This window comes from Scaptodrosophila lebanonensis, unplaced genomic scaffold (genome assembly GCF_003285725.1).
Source record: "Scaptodrosophila lebanonensis strain 11010-0011.00,11010-0021.00 unplaced genomic scaffold, SlebRS2 tig00000098-arrow-pilon, whole genome shotgun sequence".
Classification (NCBI taxonomy): Eukaryota; Metazoa; Arthropoda; class Insecta; order Diptera; family Drosophilidae; genus Scaptodrosophila; species Scaptodrosophila lebanonensis.
This window is the reverse complement of record NW_022060568.1, coordinates 3,273,699-3,296,517: the sequence shown is the minus strand read 5'-3', so window position 1 is coordinate 3,296,517 and position 22,819 is coordinate 3,273,699. Positions and strand designations below refer to the sequence as shown.

General features: G+C 37.1%; 4 protein-coding genes across 7 annotated transcripts; 3 read left to right on the top strand and 1 right to left on the bottom strand.

Moving 5' to 3' along the window:
• The first annotated feature begins 1,357 nt into the window (after positions 1-1,357).
• Positions 1,358-6,114, top strand: LOC115627835 (sodium- and chloride-dependent GABA transporter 1). The gene is made up of 10 exons (XM_030523680.1): positions 1,358-1,398; positions 1,544-1,913; positions 1,971-2,151; positions 2,221-2,488; positions 2,556-2,659; positions 2,739-2,863; positions 2,939-3,183; positions 3,345-3,548; positions 3,713-3,880; positions 4,875-6,114. Exons 2-10 carry the CDS (start codon positions 1,562-1,564, stop codon positions 4,974-4,976), a joined length of 1,749 nt encoding a protein of 582 aa, XP_030379540.1. The 5' UTR covers positions 1,358-1,398; positions 1,544-1,561; the 3' UTR covers positions 4,977-6,114.
• A 2,301-nt stretch (positions 6,115-8,415) lies between these two features.
• LOC115627781 lies at positions 8,416-12,907 on the top strand. Its single transcript, XM_030523590.1, has 2 exons — positions 8,416-10,041; positions 11,386-12,907. The coding sequence occupies exons 1-2, from the start codon at positions 8,833-8,835 to the stop codon at positions 12,682-12,684; spliced, it is 2,508 nt and encodes an 835-aa protein (XP_030379450.1). The 5' UTR covers positions 8,416-8,832; the 3' UTR covers positions 12,685-12,907.
• A 470-nt stretch (positions 12,908-13,377) lies between these two features.
• LOC115627880 lies at positions 13,378-14,959 on the top strand. Of its 2 annotated transcripts, none has more exons than XM_030523764.1 (3): positions 13,378-13,510; positions 13,708-13,993; positions 14,057-14,959. In XM_030523764.1, the coding sequence occupies exon 3, from the start codon at positions 14,066-14,068 to the stop codon at positions 14,891-14,893; it is 828 nt and encodes a 275-aa protein (XP_030379624.1). In that variant the 5' UTR covers positions 13,378-13,510; positions 13,708-13,993; positions 14,057-14,065; the 3' UTR covers positions 14,894-14,959. The 2 variants fall into 2 exon arrangements, with proteins under 2 accessions (XP_030379624.1, XP_030379626.1); XM_030523766.1 differs by having other exon boundaries at positions 13,451-13,510; positions 13,699-13,993.
• Positions 14,960-18,313: 3,354 nt separating this feature from the next.
• On the bottom strand, positions 18,314-22,568 carry LOC115627824 (RNA-binding protein MEX3B). 3 transcript variants are annotated; one of them, XM_030523660.1, is made up of 3 exons: positions 22,454-22,568; positions 20,406-21,494; positions 18,314-20,107 (listed from the first exon to the last, which is right to left on the bottom strand). In XM_030523660.1, the coding sequence occupies exons 2-3, from the start codon at positions 21,298-21,300 to the stop codon at positions 18,603-18,605; spliced, it is 2,400 nt and encodes a 799-aa protein (XP_030379520.1). In that variant the 5' UTR covers positions 21,301-21,494; positions 22,454-22,568; the 3' UTR covers positions 18,314-18,602. The 3 variants fall into 3 exon arrangements, with proteins under 3 accessions (XP_030379520.1, XP_030379519.1, XP_030379518.1); XM_030523659.1 differs by having other exon boundaries at positions 22,340-22,464; XM_030523658.1 differs by lacking the exon at positions 22,454-22,568 and adding an exon at positions 21,657-21,771.
• Between the last annotated feature and the right edge of the window lie 251 nt (positions 22,569-22,819).

Here is a 22,819-nt window from a genome sequence, read left to right as displayed (position 1 = left end):
TGGCACTGATTAAGATCGTCATTTTGCCGAAGCCAGCGGTTTCAGAGTCGATAGTGGTCCTGCAGGGAGTTAATCTTTCCCTCAGTGTAGTTTTCATAAATGCTAGTTAGCATGGACCGTAAACTCTTTACTCGAACCTCGTAAGCACACTTGCGTGTTTGTGATTGTGTGTGCATGTATGTATGTATGTAGATATATACATACATATGTATGGTCTGCATATCAACCTTATTATAATGGGGAGCGGACTGTAGACAGCACCCGTACCAGAACCGTGTGGGACATGGGCCCGCATATATTTATGCGCATGCGGCCAGAGGGGTCAGCGGTCGGCGATCAGAGTCAGAGTCAGATACAGATTTAGATACAGATTCAGATTCAAATACAGATTCGGAGGCCCAACAAGCATTGTGGCAGCCCAGCAGGTCGGTAGCTCAGCAATGGCCTGGAACCCCCTTAGTAAATCATTATTAAATTAAATTGTATGTAAAAATGACAGCCAGCCTTGTTGAAAATCTAAGCTTAGCTTAAATTACTCGCATATCAGCTTTGATTGATGCACAAAATAGCGTTTCGCTGGTACGAATAGAATATCATGAATATCAACGGATGCTCTGAGTTATATTCAGTTGAATGTGAGCAAGTGGCCTGTTAGGTGTCGTGGGTGCGTGCAAGATTCCTTTGCGTTTAGTTCTGCATCCATTATGTAAATATAAACACATACAGCTAGTGAAAATAGCCACAAAAATAAAACAACAGCACAAAAAAAAAAACAAATAAATAATAAAAGCAACGAAAGCTTTGCAGTTTAATACAACAACGAGTGCGGTTAAATATCCTTTTGAAAAATGACAGTCACATGACGAAGGGCTTCTTAGGAAACTTTAAAGAGATCTGATTGCGCTTTTTTATGAATTTCCACAGTTAACAGTGAGTTCAGTTCCATATCGGATACAACAATATGTAGAGAGATCTATAAGTATTATCCTTCTTTTTTTTTTGTATACTACTATTCAAATGTGTCACCAGAAAGTGGACATCTGTGTGTGTGTCAGATTTCAGTGAAGCTCTGCAAATAGGCGCTTAATTGAACGATTTTTTTTTTATTCGCAGCTGTGCCATATAACCTTCGTTAAAAATAGTTAAATAAAAAAGAAAAAAGAACCAACACACACTCACACACAAACCCATCTATACATTCGAGAGAGAGAGAGAGAGAGAGAGAGGGAGATAGGGATAGAGGCCAAAGCGGAAATGTCCAGCAATTGTGGGAGTGATGGCGATGGGGGGGAAAGACAGAAACACGAGACCATTGAAATGGGTAAACTGATGTGTCCAAAAGACTTAAACACCGTAGCACAATCGACAGCGACGACAGCAACGCCCACAAATCAACAGGTTGGTTCCAAAATCCTGTCAATCTAAAATATCTCATCAACACGACAAACTGCACATACATACTATAATATGCATTTATCATTTTTCCATTTATCACATTGATGCTAATTCTTGTTATCGATCGATTGCTCGGATTCATTTGCAGCTGGTCAAAATCGATCAGATGCCTGAGCGCGGATCATGGTCTTCCAAGCTAGACTTTATATTGTCTGTGGTCGGTCTAGCTATTGGTTTGGGCAATGTCTGGCGTTTCCCCTATTTGTGTTACAAAAATGGAGGCGGTGCTTTTATGATCCCCTACTTCCTAACGTTGTTCCTGGCTGGCATACCCATGTTCTTCATGGAGCTGGCTCTGGGCCAAATGTTGACTATCGGGGGTCTGGGAGTGTTCAAAATTGCGCCCATATTTAAAGGTATCGGGTATGCTGCTGCCGTAATGTCCTGTTGGATGAACGTCTATTACATTGTCATTTTGGCCTGGGCGGTCTTCTACTTCTTCATGTCGATGCGATCGGGTAAGCCCAAAGTCTTAATAGTCTAGAGTGTGATCTGAAATGCAAAACTCCATTCAGATGTGCCTTGGCGTACGTGTAGCAATTGGTGGAACACCGCCAAGTGTGTCAATCAGTATGAGCGCCAGAGTCTGCACTGCTGGGACAAGATGATTAATGGAACTAGTCAAAAAATTTGTTCGGTGGCGGCGGCTAACATTTCATCATCGGAGCTTACAGATCCAGTGAAAGAGTTTTGGGAGTACGTCATATATTTGAGATATTTATTTATGTGATGGGAACTGAATTATGAAATCTGTGTTACCTCAAGGCGTCGCGCTCTTCAAATATCATCGGGCATTGAGGAGATGGGCAACATTCGTTGGGAGCTGGCTGGCACTCTGTTACTTGTATGGATTCTCTGCTACTTCTGCATCTGGAAGGGCGTTAAGTGGACCGGAAAGGTGGTCTATTTCACAGCTCTGTTCCCATATGTGCTACTCACCGTTCTCCTCATACGCGGTATTACTCTGCCAGGTGCTCTGGAGGGTATCAAATTCTATATTATTCCCAATTTTTCCAAACTCTCACATTCAGAGGTAAAAATATTATCCTCCAGACTCTCTTTCTACCTTTCTCTACAACAATTTTATATATAATTTAAAGGTATGGATTGATGCAGTTACGCAGATTTTCTTCTCATATGGCTTGGGCCTGGGCACACTTGTGGCCCTGGGAAGTTATAATAAATTCACAAACAACGTCTATAAGTAAGTTAAGCAAAAGAGTACCTTTGACCCATCCTTTCTTGATTATAATGTAATGTAAATGCATTGTTTTTCGCCATAGGGATGCATTGATTGTGTGTACGGTGAACTCCAGTACCAGTATGTTTGCGGGCTTTGTCATCTTCTCCGTGGTGGGATTCATGGCTCATGAGCAACAGAGGCCGGTGGCAGAAGTGGCTGCATCAGGTTCGAAAATGTTCAATACAAGTATTCCATTCCATTCATGCCGATTAACTTCTGTTGCTACGTGTTTTTCAACAGGTCCTGGCTTGGCGTTCCTCGTGTATCCGTCGGCCGTTTTGCAGCTGCCGGGATCACCTTTATGGTCTTGCCTATTCTTCTTTATGCTGCTGCTAATTGGCTTGGATTCGCAGTTCTGTACTATGGAGGGCTTTATTACAGCCATAATCGATGAATGGCCGCAGCTGCTGCGAAAACGCAAGGAGATATTTATTGCGATTGTGTGCGCTCTCAGCTACTTAGTTGGGTTAACCTGCATATCCCAAGTAAGTTCGGTTGGCTGTAACTCTGATACTGATCCAACGATTTTGTCTACACTTATTACTAACTTTGGTCCCACTACTGATTCCCATTTTCCTAGTCAGTCTTCCTTATGAAAAAATCTGATTGCGTCACCATGCCTTTTTATTTTTGTGTTCATTTTTAGGGCGGAATGTACATTTTCCAAATACTCGATTCGTACGCAGTAAGCGGCTTTTGCTTATTGTGGCTCATATTCTTCGAGTGCGTTTCCATATCATGGTGCTATGGCGTGGACAGATTCTACGATGGCATCAAAGATATGATCGGCTACTATCCCATGGTCTGGTGGAAGTTCTGTTGGTGCATAACAACTCCAGCGATATGTTTGGTAAATACACTCTGGCAGCATGTCAAAGAAAATTTAAACCACAAACAAATCTATCTTGTGATGCAGACTTTTGATAAGATTAGATTATGTACAAGTATTATGCTAGACTATTTATAACTTACTCGTTTACTTTTGATTCTATTCTATTGCTAACGCAAACACAGGGCGTTTTCTTCTTCAACATTGTGCAATGGACGCCAGTTAAGTATCTGGACTACAGTTATCCTTGGTGGGCGCACGCCTTCGGTTGGTTCACCGCTTTGTCGTCGATGCTTTACATTCCAGCGTATATGGTTTGGTTATGGAAACGGACACCCGGAGATTTGTGTGAAGTAAGAACGTTTCTCGCTCTTTTGTTTGCATTCATAAGCCCCGCACCCATTCACCCATGCACCCATTCAACCATTATGACTCAGATTCCTGCGAACTGGACACGCTTCCTGTGCCGTTTTTCCTTTGGCATTCGGCATTGAGTCAACACCTAAACAAATACGAATGCGAATACAAAGTCATCCCTCATCACATTACCATTACCCTTCAACAAACATACCTACATACATACACACATACATACATATGTATGTATGTATGTATATACATATGTATGTAATAACATACATTATGTGCCATACACCTTTATTTCTTGGACGCAAGTTGGTTTTTCCCTGACAGAAGCAGAATTAGCACAACAACAATAATCGTGTTTATAAATACTACATCCCCATGCCATAACCAATACGAATACGAATCCGAATAAGAATAGCAATATCCAAATAGAAATAGAAATCGAAATCACACATAAATACATCATTCCATTCATATTTTGAGTCTTATCGCAGGCAATTAAGTATTACCCATGATTCACCACAACACCAGAACGTCCCACGCCTCACAAATTGGAAAATTTCTTGTACTTAGTGCCACAGCGGTCTTTAATTTCATTGTCTGTGCGTAGTTGGGATTTTAGAATTTAAGTACTACATGAGCGAAATCAAAAGTCAGAAATAAGAAATCAGAAATTAGAAATCAAAAAGATCACACGGCACTAATAATAAGCAAGCAGTTGGCTAACGTAAATTTTTAAATTAAAACGTCATAAAAGAAACAGCATAAACAAAATGCCATTTAAATAATCGCCCGAAGGTACAAAAAAAAAAAAAAAAAAAAAAAACCATCTGCATAAAAAACTGGAAATTTTAGTCATTAAGACGTGGGGACTGGGCCATTAGACTATAATTACCTCTCTACATTTAACATTTAATGTTAAAGCGTACGTTTTATTCAAATAGGAATCCCCTAACACTTGACTTTCAAATTCATTCACAGAAAATACGAGCGATCGTTCGAATAGACGAGGACGTGACGCGGTTACGGGAGAAAATGCAAAGGGAAGCGCACGCGAAGGAAATCGAGTTTAATTCATCATAGATTATCTAACTATATGATACATACGTAACGTAAGTTAACTCTAGGATACTACACCAACAACAACAGCAACAACTACAAACAATTCACCGATATCAACACTTTTGCCGTTGTATACATGTATGTATGTATGTATTGCCGTATGATATTCTTACTTTCGAGTCCGTTACCGACACCGATAACGATAGCGATACCACTGTTGCTAACACGCCCCTGGACCACTAAGTAAGCCGGCTTAGCCTGAAAAGTACTAACTAATGACTACCTACCATCTACTGCTACTACTACTACTACTACTATTCAATCTAATCTCTACTTACATATGTATATCACGAAGGCAATTCTAACAACTCTTTTTTTTTCGAACTACAATACATCTTTGCATACCCCCCCGTAGTATGCGTAAGTTGGAATTACATCGACCAGTCAGTATTTAGTACAAACTGAAATTTTCTAAAGGGAAATAATTTTGAGAAGTTACGAAATAGCTTATGAATAAGTGTAACTCCATTGAAGCTCTGTAATAGTCTAAGAGTTTTCTGTTCAATTCATGAATTCAATCCAACACTCTCAAATCAACCTAATGTTAAAGATCGAATCAAAAGCCAAATCGAATTGAAAGTGTAAACGAAAAACGATCTACTTTGTTTTGTTTTTTTTTTTCTTAAATCTGTAATCTGTATTTAGTGGTAAAAGTTACAAATTTCTATCTCTACGAGCTATTTAACTTTTTCTTAACATGATATGCATACCACATATGTATGTATGTAGGTATATATGTATGTGTTGAATGTATGTGAGTGGCTGACTTAGGCTTTATTGATAAATTTAATTTAAAATAACTCATATAAATTAGAGCTTATTTAGTAAATATATAATAAAAAAAGAAAAAAAACCAAAAAGAGTTTTATGTTCACAGCCATGCATATGTAGCACATATCAATATATACATATATATACATATATACTGACATATTTTATATGGAAAGGGAAATCGAAGTGGAGGAGAGGGAATGGGAACAGTATTCACACATACAATTATGTACATTGTATGTATGTGCAAGTATATGTGTATGTTTATGTGACATGTTTTGCGTAAATATTAGTTATAATTTAACTTTAAAAATATCTATACGTTAATTGCTTGTGTCAAATAATTTTACTTTTTACAATTATTGTAACAAAAATCTAACTAAATAAACGAATTTAAATTATTGTATTAACCGAAAATCAAAACACACATCTACTCCAATTATAATACATATAAATATGTATACATACATACTAGTAGGAGTATGTTTGCATCAAGAAGGTGGTTCCCTGAGGCGACTAGAGTTGAAGAACCTGAGCGCCTTGTATTAGTGGGTAGGGAGGCGGCTGCGAATACGGGTGTAGGGATACGCTCTGCCCTTGGATTCCATTTGCTCAGCCCACCCACACCTGGGCCGATAGGAATCAGTGCAGTTTAAATGGAACTGATCGTATCAGGCGACTTACCCATGGAGCTGGGGGGTGAGCATATTTTAGTGAGCGTCGGTATTTCTAAGAACAGAACATACATATGTATGTATGTACATATTTATGTACATACATATGTAAGAATACATAGTGGGTACATATGTATATATGTATGTACATATGTATACATGTAGGTTGTGATAAAAAAAGAAACAAATGTTTCTAAAGACAGATGTGCCTTCATGTATACACTTGCACACACACACGCACACACTGGGAAGCGCAATACTGCTTATATGCATATACATATGTATGTATGTACATACATACCGGGTGGCCCATAGACAGAGTATCTGAATCTGCTGCCAACTTCACACCTGTCTCCAGCCATTACCCTATAACCGGACCTTGTCACGTGTAGATACTCGAACCATTCCCATTCTGTAAAACCGGCAACCGCAATCGCCGCACTATACATACAGACATACATATGTATGTATGTACAAATATACAAACATACATACATAGGTGTTGATTATCTGTCAAGTTAAACCGAAACCCCCTTGTGAGAGAGCCGAAAGAACACTTGGAAAAGCTCTGTTCTCATAAAACTTAAGCTCATGCCCAAATACACTATACTAGGGAGAACGAAGCATTTGTGTTGGCATAAAAAATTGATGAGTTTACATTTATACTGCTAACAATTATTATTTCCAGAATTATTAATTATTTAAGTTGCGATCAAATGTTTTCGAAGTTACAATTTTAAATGAGTATGTATTTCGAAATAAATATCGGTGGTTTTTCAATCAATCGAATGATCAATTTGAAATACATACTCTCAAATATTTAGATTTCACTTTTCTTAATACATTAACAGAATCAGAGTGCCGAGTTCATTGGCCACAGCTACTGAATGAATCCCTCCCTTAAGAGGGTATTTACAAGGGGTATTAATAGGGTAATTAGCACATCATCAAGGTACAAATGTAAATGAGTATTTTAAAATAAATATTGTTGTTAGTTTAGAATTGAAAGCAATAAACCATAAATTAGTACTAAGAAGTGCCCACACAACTATTAAAATCGTACTCGTCTTGTCTATATACATTAAATAGATTTATCTTTAACGATTCGAGAAATTTCAAATGAAATTCAAAATTTTACATCGCAAACAAAAGGAGAATAAGAGTGCGGAGTTCATTGGCCACTGTGCAACTCAACGAGACCTTCTCCGTAAGACATCATTAACAAAGGGACTTAGGGCCGCTACAGATCGTACCAGAGGCCCTGTATACGCAAAATGCGGTCTGCAGATGTTAGCTGTGTTTGTTTGTATGTATGTATATATGTATGTATGGATGGATGTTTAAATGTATGTGATGATGGCAAATGGTATCGTAGGCGGGTAAACATATTCTCACAAAGAGGAGCGTCACAGACAAAATACTTTTTATCAATGAAAAATCTGCAATGACCGTTGCATTCAAATTCATAACGTCGCACGAATAACGTGTGTGCCTTGCCTGCGCCTATCCATGTGTGTGTGTGTGTGGGTGTGTGAGTGAACCTTCTCTTACAGGATGTTCGGAGTGAGAGTGCGTGAGTGTGAGTCTGAGCGTGATTGTGACTGTTATTGAGAGTGTGTGTTAACGGGGACCGGGCTGTTGTTTGACGTTGACGTTGACACATACACAAATGCTTAACAAAACGAATGTAGGGTATGCGTTGTACACAAATGCATGTGTACCTGTGTGCGGCGTGTGTGTGTGTGTGCATGTGTGTGTTGCGTGTTGTGTGTTTATTTTGCGGTTGTTGAGTAAGCATTTGCTTTCGGATGTTTTAGTCGAAACTAAAGTGCTGACCGAACTGGTTACGCTCGCTGCCGTTTTGTAACTGTTGATAGCGACGTGCGAACAAGAGAGAGAATATTTTTTATACACAATTTTTTAAAATATTTGTTGTTGTTATTTTATTGTTTTTTTTTTATTGTTGTTCGCTTCTGATAAACTGTGATCTTTAAAAAACTGAACAGTATTGCGCGCCGATCGCTCGACAAATTCCTCAAGATTGTTTTATTACCAGAGGAGATCTCCTCTCTGGCATAATCATCATATAGACGGATTCATGTGTAAATTAAAACGCATAACAAAACCGAAAACGAAAACTCAAACGATACAAATACACAAAACGAAACGATACGAAACGCACGAGAGACCCCGCTAGGCGGCAGTGGAACGCGCATATTTGTTTTTAATGCCGTATCTCATAATTAGCACAATCTCAGATCGGAATGCATTAGTGGCGGCGCCAGAAGCAGAAGCAGAAACAGAGTCCGAACCCGAACCAGCACTATCAAACAATATCATTCTCGATTCGGCGGTGGCCATGTGGTATAACAATGAAAATACGTAATGAACAATCTTTTGCGGCAATACTGCAAGACGTTTTAGATCCCCATGGAACTCGCATCGATGTTGGAGAGGCAATTGGAAAGGCAGTGCCCCACAATTATGACGGCCTCCACAATCTGGGGGAGTTACAACAGAACTTAAGACAATGCGACTATTATAGTACGTGGTCGTCTCGTTTGATTGACAACAGCAAACTAATTCGGATCATTTGGGATTTTTGTTTTCCCAGTTCGCGACCGCGACCTCAATATAGACAAATACAAACAGAAGAAAATCAAGCGGTAGATCGAGTGACTCGCCGATATAGACAGAGAAACTCTTTGATTACATATCCATTACACAAATTAGCACAATTATGCCTAGTCATTGTTTTGCTGTTGCCATTCCTAATCACATCAACTACATTGGTCCAGCAAGCCAGCGGCCAAAGCATTTCAAATCCAATGTCAAATGTAAATTCAAACGCAAACCCAATAGCCAACACGACTCAACAACCTCAACTAAGTCATCAACAGCAACACCATCGAACACCAAAAAGTACACAAATCCAAACCGGCTATGGATATGCTTTTGCATACTCGCTTAACGCACAAAGCCCAAATCACATCCCACTTAGTGACACCAACACCAACACCAGCAACAACAACACCAATATTTCCATACAGTTTATCAACAAAAACTATAGCATTAATAACAAAACTAAATCAAACACAACTACAAATATATATACAAATACAAATTACGAATCTGAAAGTAGAAAGCCCATTTCTAATCTTCGTTCAAACGAATATAGTCTGATAATTCTAAGTCAAGCAGCTAATAGAATAAGTTTACCAAACACAACCCCGAACTCAACAGTTACAAAAACAGAAAGCAGTAATACCAGTACCAACACCAGTACCCACACAGATGATGATGATGTATTACATCATTTTGTAAATGGCATCGGTGGTTTGAACTCTCAGTATTTGTCTGGAAATGCCATTCGAAGCAAAAGAGATATTTACTCACATAGGAGAAGACAGGAGCAGGTCGATCCCAATGCTAATGCCGATAGCCAAATGATGGTAGAGGCTTTTGAGAGCTTTAAAACGAACAAAAACCGACAGCGTCCCAACAGAAGTATTGATAAGGAAAAGCTTACAAAATTGGTAATGTCCGGACTTGGACTGAAAAAATTGCCGGACATGCGAAAGGTAAGAACAATACAGAAGAATAACACAATTTACACATAAGAAGCTTAAGCCAAGAACATCTAGTTCCGCATTTTTCGACGAAGCTGTCATTCTTAATCCGAAGGCTCAATTCAATAAAAATTAGTCATGATTGTTTCAAATGAAATCAATTTCCGACAGTCACAATTGACAGTGTTCTCATCATCAATTTATTGATAAAAACCTCTGACTACTTCATCTTTAATTAAATTTTCTTTATTTATTTATTTTTGTAATAATTCATAAGTATGATTGTTTCGCTTCTCTGTTTTACTTATTTGTAAAACAAACGATACTAAGATATCGAAAAGAAAATTGCAATTTATTTAATTATTTTCTAAGAATTTTATTATATGGCTATCAATTCTACAGAAATTGAATCATAAAATACTAATAGTGTCGCGTAAACAATCGGAAAAAAACGATGAAAGGAATACAAGATACTAAGATATCGAAAAGAAAATTGCAATTTATTTAATTCTTTTCTAAGAATTTTATTATATGGCTATCAATTCTACAGAAATTGAATAATAAAATACTAATAGTGTCGCATAAACAATCGGAAAAAAACGATGAAAGGAATACAATTTACTATTGAAGACATAATCCTTATTTCTTAAAAATATAAACTAGAAGAAACGATATTCAGGCCTGCTTCTGTTTTCGAATTCGATCAAATTTGTCGAAATATATTTGTCAAAAAGCGCACATTTTCATAAATTAGGTGAAGCGTCGTGATCATCATACAATAATACTGAATTGGTGATTATCTTTTTAACATTTGCTTAGAAGTTTCTTCAACTGGCGTTTCGCCCACTTTATTTACAAATATATATACATACATAGATACACAAACGTACTATATATACAAAAAACGCAGCCTCATCGGTGCTCACATTGTGATATTGTAGTTTCAGCAGGTAAGAATATGCCTTGCTTACAAGTATCGGCAATTAATGGTTTCTAAATTGCCCATAAAAATAACCATATAGAGTGATATTGTGAAAGTTTCAGCCCAATGTGCTAGTATGCTTGCGCATTATTGGGCTAAGATCTGTACTCTCTGCTCGAACACGCACACAATCTCTGATGTGATGAAATACATAGAAGCAGGTACACAGCTTTTTTTGTTTTAATCATAATGGGGGCATCTATCTATTGAATATTCTTGAAAGTATTTCGCCATCGATAAAGCTTTCGAAACGAACGACATGTACATGGGAACGATAATAGATAGATTGGATGTTCGTTGGCAATTAAAATAAAACTCAAATGTCGCTGTCACCATTTATTATTTGTTAATGTCTTCCTATGTTTTCTTTGCAGGCCAACATAAGTCAAGTAGAATATACTAGCAAATATTTAGAATATTTACAACGACTCCAAAGCATTGAGGAGCGGCGGGGGAAGTGGCCAGACCACTTAACAGTGCCCGCGACCGGAACTCTGCACATCTTCAGCATTGCTTCAAATAGCTTCAGCGACATAACTGATAAGCGATGGCGCCACAAACGTGCCGCCCGGGCGATGGCCACAAACAAACAAAACCAAACAAAAAAAAAGAAAAATACAAACCTAAACTCAAACAACAATGACGCACGTGATAAAACAAATATCCTGTTGCACTTTCCACTGGGCGTCAATGACGCACATTTTCACTCTGACAGTATTGATGAGGCTAATGTTAGACTAATGCTATTATTCAGTTCGTCGCTCTCGACCCAGCGTTGGGGCACCAAAAAGAAGATGCACAATCAGCGATATGGAAATGGGTCAGGCAGGAAGAAGAACTGTGGCGTCGGCGTTGATGAGGCAACATTATCGACGCAACAGCTGTTCGAAAGAGGCCTCGATCGTCGAAAAAAGGCTCGCATTCATATTCTGAATTTAAAAGTTTATCAGCTATTGTCGTCAAATAAGCGGGAACTGTTGGATGCACGCAAGCTAGAATTTGAGAACCCAGGTGAGGCCGATGAAACGCGCACCCAGTGGCTGGAGTTCGATGTGACCAAAGCGGTGAGACGCTGGCTAAGCAAGAGCCACCAGAACTTGGGTATAGAGATTCAGTGCGACAAATGCAGGCGGGTGGGAGCTCGCATCCTCAGCGACGTTTCTGCAAGTTCAGATAACATAGATGAGGATGACGATCGGTTCCATCTGAGACCTGTTCTCAATATTATCGGACATTTGGGTCACACCCATCGAGAGGGTGGTGTCCATCATCCGAATACATCTGGCAATCAGACAAGCAATTATTATCACCATCGTTCGGATCACAACAGACTTAAGCCCAATAATTGCTACAAGGCTCACCAGCGTTGCTGCAGACACCAATTGGACGTGGCCTTTAAGGATATAGCAGGCTTTGAATTTATCATACAACCGAAAATGTTCGATGCTGGTTACTGTCAGGGCCGTTGTCCCCCACGCCATAATCCTGCTCATCATCATGCTCTTCTACAGAGCCTGATATGGCAGAAGGACCATAGTCGCGTTCCGCGGCCCTGCTGTGCTCCCTCAAAGCTCGTAGAGCTCGAGGTTCTGCATCTAGACGAGGAGCACAGCGATCAACTGAAAATTTCAACGTGGAGCGACATGCAAGTTGTAGAGTGCGCCTGCTCCTGAAGTCTGTCACTTAAATTGGATGCTATTCTATAATATGTATTTATTACTAAATTATTTATTCTATGTATCCGCATTGTACAATCTATAATATGTAACAGGAATATATTTACCAGTCTAAGAAACATTTTTTCGTATACCTTTACCTACATTTTAAAAACGCTTCTTTTGTAATGAATTTCTAACTTATTAGGGAAGAATAAAACAATCGATATTAATGTTTAAAGCCACGCATATAAAAATTCTTTTGCACACCTCAACCATAAACAAACATATCTAGGCTACTGATAGAATAGTTCAAATAATAGTTGCAAAAGATTTGAATTGCATTTTGAATTTTGTGAAAATGGCGCTCAAAAAGAACGACGAAAAAACAAACGACAGCTCTTGAAATTCTAAGCGAGTTGGCAGAGTTGCGTAAGTTTTTGGAGCTGACCATTTAATTTCAAATTCATGAATCAGTTCCCTTTCCTCTGATTGTATATTGCACTAAATACGTAAGTTTGTTTGACAGTTGGTTGCTCAGTTTGTCACAAATTAATGATAGTTTTATTTTAAATTTTTAATTCCATGCGAACTGCTTATGAAAAGCAGAGGTCGTGAGTTAGCGACCCCAAATTGCGTTCACAGGTTCAATTGGGTGGTTCATTGAACGAATCGACACAGCTCTATATTCATACACAACATATATATGTGTGTATATACATATGTATTACACACTGCGAGTCGACTCTGTTTGTTTTTTTTCATAACCAAGACCGCATAAGGATACCATACAAGGAACAGAAGGACTTCGGATGGAAAATTGGTGCCTGCTTTTCGAAAACAAGTGAGTTCTGTTTTTTGTTGCTAGAACATTTGCATCAAAAATCAAGCAATTGCAAATCGTCTTCATATATGTACATATACACATACACAATTGTACGTTTATTTGTATGTATTTATTGACTGTGCCGCCTATCAATAAAATCGAATCTGAACTAGACAGCCGGCAATTATTATTCCTAATGTGTGAAGTATTTTCAGGAGATAACTTACAAATGCTTTGGATTTCCTTTTGGAATTTTGTAACAATATAATTAAGGCGACGGTCTGCTTAAGAGAACAAAGAACAGCGGATAAACAAGATACATACGTACACAATATAAAAATATACTCACAGATGTACACACATATGTACATGCATATGTATATGTCTCATTTAAACTAGATGAAGACGGAATACTGCCTATTCAATTGTCCCAACGCTCTCAAAGAACTGTTTATGGTGGATTAAGAGATATTCTATATTCCTATTAGTTTTGCCATTGAGGTCAGTTTTAGATTCTCAAGTGAGTACTCGATTATTGATCAATTTTTCTATTGTCTCTTGTAGAAACGAAAGATGCCGACATATCAGTATATACAAAACTATTTTTCAAAACTGAATCCTCTTGCTGAAAAGATTGCTCGCGATGTTAACGATGCCAAGTCTGCCTATGGACATGTGTGGCTCACCTTAACTCTTGTTGAACAGGAGAATATTCTTAATGATACCATAATTAAGCCGGAAATAGCTATACAATACTATAACAATGCTTCAACGGTAAACGGTGTCGAAGAAGCGCCAGGCTCGACCAGCAAGAAGGCAGCCAATGCCCAGAAGCTTTGCGGTGTCTATGGATATGACAAAAAAAATCTGAGGACATTCATTTACCAAAGCGTTGGTCTTAAAACTCTACACGATGAAAATATTGGCGATTATCGCGATGAACACTCTTTCCCATTTAGCTTTCGAACCAAGTCCCAAATAAATCTCTCAGTATTAGCTAGTAACAGTAACACTAATGTAATTAAGACTGATAACGATTTCTGCAAGACATTTATCGTGGAAGTCAGCACTAATAGCCTAAGTTTACCGCAATCTTTGCGACCTATTGCCGAACCCGTTCAGAAAGCCAATGCTGTTTGCAATGCAAAAAAGTTTCCTGAACGATCGAAAGATCATGAGAAATCCATCGATGGGACAAACTACAATGATTCCCGAATATTCATGGCCGATGAGCAATCCAACCTTTTGGCGCATTTCGGATCGAATAATACGTTGAGCGGCTCGTCTGTCGGCTCTACAGACGATGAAACGGACAATAAAGAGCAGTACGAGGAAAATACCAAACTCTTGCCGGCTGAAGTTGAAATACCCAAGGGCTTTGACTTTTTAAGTAATTGGTAAATTGTAATGATAAACCTACTAAGAAACAATCTAATACTAATAATAAAAGTCAAGTTTAGAATGAAATTTAATTTTTTGTAATCAGTTCAGTACACTCGCAAACTCGCTTAGAAATAATACAAAAAGAATCCACATACATACATATGTATATATTTTAGAAGTCAACCTACATTTACCGATTTTTCATCATTTTTGGATAAACACAACTTATTAAACCGTATCATATATTTAATAAAACAGTAGACATTTATTTCGCAAAGATTTTTTTTATTATATAACCATTTAGTGATAGATATCTATGTATATATATATTTGTTTGCTTTTTTTTAAATATATATATATATAAAGTATCATATTTCTTATTCGAATATGACTTTCTTTTTGTCTGAGTAATGTTAAAATGTATGTCGTTTTAGATTATTTATGAAATGTATTTTTATAGATATTTTTATACTTCTTACGAACACAATGCGGATATTTCACTATTTGTAAGAATATTTCATCAATAAATTACTGAACCTTTTGTCGTCAATTTGTATTTAATTTATTTATTAATACGTATATGTATTTAATCCTCACAATTTTAATAAGAAACATTTATAAAATATTCGTTGTAAATTTATACATATTTTAACCTCCGTCTACAAATTGGAAGTAAAAACTTACATATTGCGTAAAAAAATATTTTCATGCGGTCGGGTATGCATATACGTACACCTACTCACAAAACTATTGAGGTTGTCTTAATTAGGGTTCAATAAAAACTCGAAAACCCACTCCGAACAGTAATATCAATGCAAATATGAATACGAGAAGGAAGAAGTATTCTTAGAGCACCCAAAACTGCACATCGTCTATTCTTTGTTTTACTTTTTCTTCTCCTTTCTGCTAAACTTATATAGTTATCTGCGTACATTGAATTGTGGCAAATGTTTTGGGAAACTGGACTTTGGATCATCGGTTTCATAAACTCTTAATATGAGAATGTATATACTTGTATGTTTTGTTGAAACGAAGCAAATCTATACTTGTTTGTATGCATACATATTGGTGTATGTATGTATTTATGTATACTGTTGAGTATTTCTCCTGCATGTTGATGTACATACATATGTATCGTAGATCTTGTGTGAAACTAAACATTCATTATAAGCGGTTCGGTACGGTACGTCTATACCCAATATAATAATACATAGTATAAAACATTTTCAAACCCGACACAAATATTCAGTTCAAAGTACATACATACATACAATTTTAAGATGAATACTTTATAATAGAAGTCTCGTTTCTGCTCATTTTCATATATCCTTTTCTTTTTTTTTTTTGTTCTTTTTTGGTTTTTCTTCTTTTTAGTATTGATATTAGTATTAAGGGGTGAATAATGCAAATGTGTGTGATTAGTGTGTATCAAATTACATTGTATTAACAAACTACATGCGATTAATTATTTAATCGAGATGTTCAAATAAAGTTAAAGATGTCTATATTTTGCGCATTTATTGAATTTTATTTAATCTCACTCATTTTTTTCTGTTTGTTACTCTACAAACGATTTCGTATGAAAACGGAATAAATCAAAATAGAATCCTTTCATTCGTATATGTATGTAATAATAATTATAATAATAATAAAAATATTAAATAATAATAAAAAACAAACACTTTCTTAGTTATTGTACTACTTAAATTCTGGTTAGACTAGATTTATTTAGCTTTAAGGGGTAAATCATATATGTATATATATATTACACCTGTGAACCAACTTTTTGTTCTCGGCTCTTCTCTTCAGTTTTAGTTTTTTGTTTGAGGAATATTCAAAAATCAATATTAAAAATAGTTAATTTCAGTGAAAGCAATATTAAATATAAATTTATATATTATATGTATGTATATATATGCATATATATATATATATATATATATATATATATATATATATATATATATATATATATATATATATACGGACTAACAATAAATAGATATTAGAGACGAGTATTTATTTGCTTATCCCAAACAGCAAACAGAAAAATAGACTTCTACGATTAGCTAGTCTCGTTTTCTGCGCAATATATGGTTAGTTTGTCTTTTAATATGATAGACTATGGATATATAAGTCTTTTTTATTCACATTAATAGTATAACTATACATAGTTGTAACATGTTCAGCTACAATATATATATATATGTGTATATATATATATTTATTTACTTCTTTATATATATATTTTTTTTCTTGTTTTCCTTTTTAGACATTATATAAGTTTTGTATATGTGCTTGGCTTAATATTACCGCTTATTTATCAGTCAACTTATTTTAATATAATTTTCTTCTTTTTTCTGGATAGAGATACTATATAACTTACATAGTTATAATGACCTCACAACATCCAGCAGTAAATGTTGGAATTCTGTTATTATTCGTTTGTTGATGGTTGGTTGGTTAGTGGTTTGTTTGCCGTTGATTTTTCTTCTTGTTTGTGTCTTCGGTTTTCTTATGTCTTGGGTATTTAGGAGTTTTTAGGGGACATTTTGTGCCTGTCACTTTTTTTTTCGTTTTGTTTGCTCCTATGACTATTTATGTAATATATGGCGAACAAAGCGGCTTAAACGTCGTAATAATTTAACTAAATTGTAATATAATATATGTTCTTTCAAATTTATATGATCTTCTGTTTAAAATTCGTTTGCTTTTTAGACTATTTATGTAAAAAATTTCATTTATCTTAAATACAGTTTGATGCATTTAGTTTATCTATGTATGTATTTATTCATATACTCGTACATACTCGTATAGTATGTACATATATGATACAACTTAGCAAAAATCTATAAACCAGGAAAAACTTAACACAATATTTTCACGATATTTCGTTCAATCACAAAGAGTAAAATAATAAAATTAAAAAAATTCCCGTCACTTTTTGTAATCTTACATAAATACTCTAGATAGGCGTACTTTTCTAATAAAAAAAAAAAATAAAATAAACAATATTGAAAAAGGGGTAAGGAATATATATGTATATATACTATGAGAAGCCTTGACAAAAATGCGAAAGGCCTTGAAGGCGATCCAGATCAACTAGATCACCAGAAACCCTACAATTGATCAAATTATTGCGTGATCAGGTGAATTAAAGATTTGGATGGCTAACCTTTGAATGCGTATATATGCCTGATTTGAAATATTTGCTACTTTCGGCGATAATATTCTGATTATTTTTGGCTTGTTTTTCATTACAGTATCGTTTATATTATGTATATATATATTTATATATTATTTAACATGTTCATAGATATATCATAGATATATCATATATATATTTATATAAATATTTTCGTTTTTAGATTTATAAATATATATGTATATATACTATGTGTCTTCTTCTTAAACTAAAAAAAAATGCTAAATAAAATATAGGTCTTGACAAGACTGCATCGTTCTTCAAGCAAATACAAATGATGAGTATTTGTGAGTTCGTTATTTATAATAATGCCTGATATAAAATCTTCAGAGTGAGAAAAAAGGAGAGTTTTGGGTACACGCACATCTAGTGAAGTACAAACATGTAGATTTAATGAATGAATCATTCCCTAATCACCTAACCATCGTCAACTTTCGGGAGACTACTTTTTGCGATGGTCAGGCCACATACGACCCTTTCTCTAGAAGAATTTAGAGCACGGGTCCGCTTCTGGTCGTACGTTTAAGCCAAAATACGCATGGCATGGTATACGATAGAGTTGCAAACCGGACAGACGGCTTCCATGGCCACACAGATCTGATTGGCGCAGTCCATGCAGAACATGTTATGTCCACAGGGAACTAGAGCAGTGGTCACCTCTTTTTCATTGCAGACGAAGCATTCGCGATGTGATGAGAGCTTATCTGGGTTGTTGGGCTGCGCTGCTCCTGCACGTGGAGGATGCTGCATGGGCGCATTATTTGCACACGATCCCTTCGCGTGGCGTATTCTCTGATTTGTCATATTGTGATCTCCGAGGAGCGAATCTGTTGGGCTTATCGAAGCGGCTGGCGAGCAATGGGATGCGGCTGCCACCGTTGTGGGCAGATTCCAAATGCTTGGCGAATCTCCGATGCCCTCGTCCACATCAATCGAGTCGCTTAAATTCTTCCATATATTCAACAGCTCTGGGGGAGTATTAACGCTGTTAGTACTATTGGCGCTGTTATTTGTGCTTTTTGTTGATGCGGTTGAGGAGGCTGATGAGCATGAGCGCGTCAAAATGTTCGCCGAGTTCGATCCGGTGGAGATGCATTGAGTGCTCGTGGATGTGGGGGGAGGACAAAACGATTGAACCTTGTTGGCGGAAGAGTTACTGTTGTTTTGGTTATTGCGGAATATGTTATTTACTTTGGCGTTCTGAATATTGTGAAGCTCACTTCCCGATATGGGAAAGTGTTTATCAGCGCCCATTATGGGCATTACATCGACGGGCTCAGAATGAGGAAAACAGTTTGTTGGAGGCATGGGCTTCATGTTCGAGCAAGAGGAATTGGAAAGGCTCAGGCTATCGATGCTCTTCAGCGTTTTATCCACGTAGTCCACAGTTGGAGAAATATCGTTCTTATAGATAGATGACAATATGTCTGGGTTAAAATCATCGTTCAACATCTGGGTCAATGTATTAATTGTATGTAGAGTTGCGAACTCATTCGAGTCCAATGATTCAGTGCCGTTTTCACTGCCGTGTGTGCTAATACTGCCTGTTCGAAGTGCTATGTGGGCCTCGATTTGCTTGCGTGCGGTTTGAACATTTTCGGGCAGACCAGTCACCTCAAAGATCGGCTCTTTTTCCCGCGAGGGGGTGACAATATATGTCTGTGTTTCTTGCTGTATGTGTTTTATTGTTGCACCTTTTGGACCAACAACTAGTCCCACAACCCGATAAGGTACACGTACCTGTATGGTAATCTGACCGGGAAGGGACGGTGGCCCCGACTGAGTACGTCCAACCATGCTCCCGGTAAAGGATCCGCTGTTCCCAGTTGCTCCATTGTTGTGTCCATCCATGGCTGGCTTTCGTGAAGCTCGAATCAGACTAAAGTGATCAGCAGCCGAGAGTATTTCCCTTTTAGCCTTATTAACATCCTCCTTGCGTCCTGTAACCACAAACACTGGCTCCTCGCCACGCACTGGAGTCTTAATATATGTGTTTGTCTTAGCTCGTAGAGCCTTAATCTTACATCCTATATAAAGGAAAATACAACATCATTATTTGATAATCAATTAGAGTAAATGTAAAAGAAAAGGTTACAATTATTTTTATGCAAGGGAGATAATTTATTTGAAACATTTTTACGTATTTATTCGATAAGGTCAAGAAACTATTATTCAAAAGGTCAATGAGTGTAAAACAGTATGATGACTAAATATGTATGTACCTCAGGTTTAATAATAATAATAATAATGTATACATGGCTATAATAACTATAACGTCATAAATAAAGTCTTATTATAGTAGAAATGTTGTATTTATGAACTTACCTTGTCGTCCAACGATTTCCGCAACATGTTCTGAGCTCGGAACCGGTACGCATTCAGTCATGTTTTGAGACTTTTTTGAGCGATCCTCTATGCCGGCCGATGGCATCAAGAGACCAGTTCCAGATGCCGTGGGAAAGGGCAGGTTGTTCATGCTCGCCTCAGTCCTGGTAAAAGCTGCAGATACGACATTAATAGGGCCCAGTTCAAAATCGCTTTGTGCGGTTGGCTGAACGTAGCAGTTTTGGTTTTCATTCAGGCCAACCAAAGATAATTCCAATGCCAATTGCAATGTGCGTGGATCTTCAGAAAGCGGTATTTGCTGATGCACTTTTTGTTGTTGCTCAAGCAATTGATGATGGGGTTGATTAATTTTATGAATTGACTCGGCCATGTTTATATCGTTTAGCATTTTTGGTGTGATTTGTGTGGCAGCTATCGTGGTAGCATGACCAGACATTATTGCAGAGGAGCGCCTATCGCTTAGCAATGATGAAGGAGAATCGGAATGCAGTGGTGATTTAGTCATTGGTTTTGATAAAATTTCCGTATGCACATGGGCATGTGACGATAGGGAGCTATCCCTCACCACAATGCCACTCTCACAGGACGACGAGGTCGATGATGATGCTGATGACAGGTTTGTGTTCGTGTTATTGGATGTGGGCGATATTGATAGCGAAGCTATAGCTGCTGAACTCACTGCACTATATCCACTGTGCGGCGGCAACGTGTTCATTTGTGCTGCAGATGACAGCTCGAAATATTTCCTTTGTTTCGCAGTTGAGCTTAAAATGTTCGGATTCTGGATTTGGTTTGTTTCCCCTATCCCAAGCGCTGGTTCAGTATCTGCTGTGGCAAATGCAATTCCTCCAAGCGTCATTCCATTCACCGACATTGTAGTTTGAAAACACAGATTTCGATCTCTGTGACCATATTACTGCCGTTTCTATGTTTTGTTCTGCGCGTGCAAGGAACCGATGCTTTAGAGTCTTTTACATTTTTTTAAAATTATTTCTTTTTTTGTTTTTATTATTATTTTTCTAATCTATAATTGTTTGTCGTTGCCGCAGCAGCTCGGGTGTCCCTTTTCTGTAATGGACAAAAAGACCGAAAATGCATTTGGTATACACACACGAGTGTATGTGTGTTTGTGAGTGTGTGTATGTGTATAGGTATGCAGCATGTACAATCTCACAATGACCAAAAATAAAATGCAAAAATCAAAAAGACAAACATAATACGCATACGCACATTCAACGGCTATACAATGCACTATTTTTTAATATTTTTTTCAGGATTTAACCTGATTTGAACTCGGCAGATATTTATTTCGTTTGTATGTTTTAATATTTCGCTTTTTAGCCGCGTTGTTATCCGACTGTGTACCGCGTTCTCTTCCTCGTAACAACCCCTAACTTAAGCGAAATCTTGTGTCACTCACCCTTTGTAACCTCTCTCGGATACGCTTGCTCAACGCAGAAATATCCCACACCCCAAACATTATTCTGACACTGACGGTATCCTTACTGAAATGTGTATGTAATACAAGTTACACCCCAGGTATGTAATGTTTTCCAATCGCAATTTTGGAATTGCAAAATTGCAATGTTTGTACTCTTCAGATGGAGCGTGTGAGTTTTATTTTCAAATTTTACTTTTTATTCATTTTTTTTGCGGCTTGCGTTAAGTGTATTCTGATTCGACAATGTTCTATATCTATGAGATTCATTCGGCACCATAGAAAGTACTCGCTGTTTCTACCCCGTTTATGATTATATGTATGTAGATACATAAAAACATTTACTTTGGTAGGTACACATTCCGGCAGGGACCACGCCTATTATATCAAAAACTACGGGCAACTAGCAAAATTATTGCAGCGGAAAATGCAGTGCACAGTGCACTATTCCTCAAAATTTCTATTTAAGTTTTACCGTATAACACACTCGCACACATGTTCCCGAATTCATATTCACAACATATATTTTTCTGTATAGATAAACAAATTAAATTAAACAACGCACACGCTTGGCAAATATATTACATACTAAGTTAAATAGTTAAGTTTGCTGAAACTTGTGGCAGATTACAGTGTAGATACAATTTGTTCTGGATTTGCGTTCTTTTATTAAATCAACCTAAAAGTTTGTTTAATTTGCCGGCTTGGGCTTGCCAACTTAGAGTTGGCACTACAGACTACACTGCAAGTACTCATTTACCTTGTTCTATTCGATAGACGAGAAGTGTTGGGCAATTTAAGAGAGCTGCCACCCAACAAGTATCGGCTCCAGGGGGTTCGTTTTCTATATACAGTGCTCGGAAATGCCAGCGCATTTAAACGAATCTCTTCGGTATCGATACTGCCTGACGGTTTTTCTTGTGGGGGTGAGCTTTGAATTCCGATGCATGGCCCA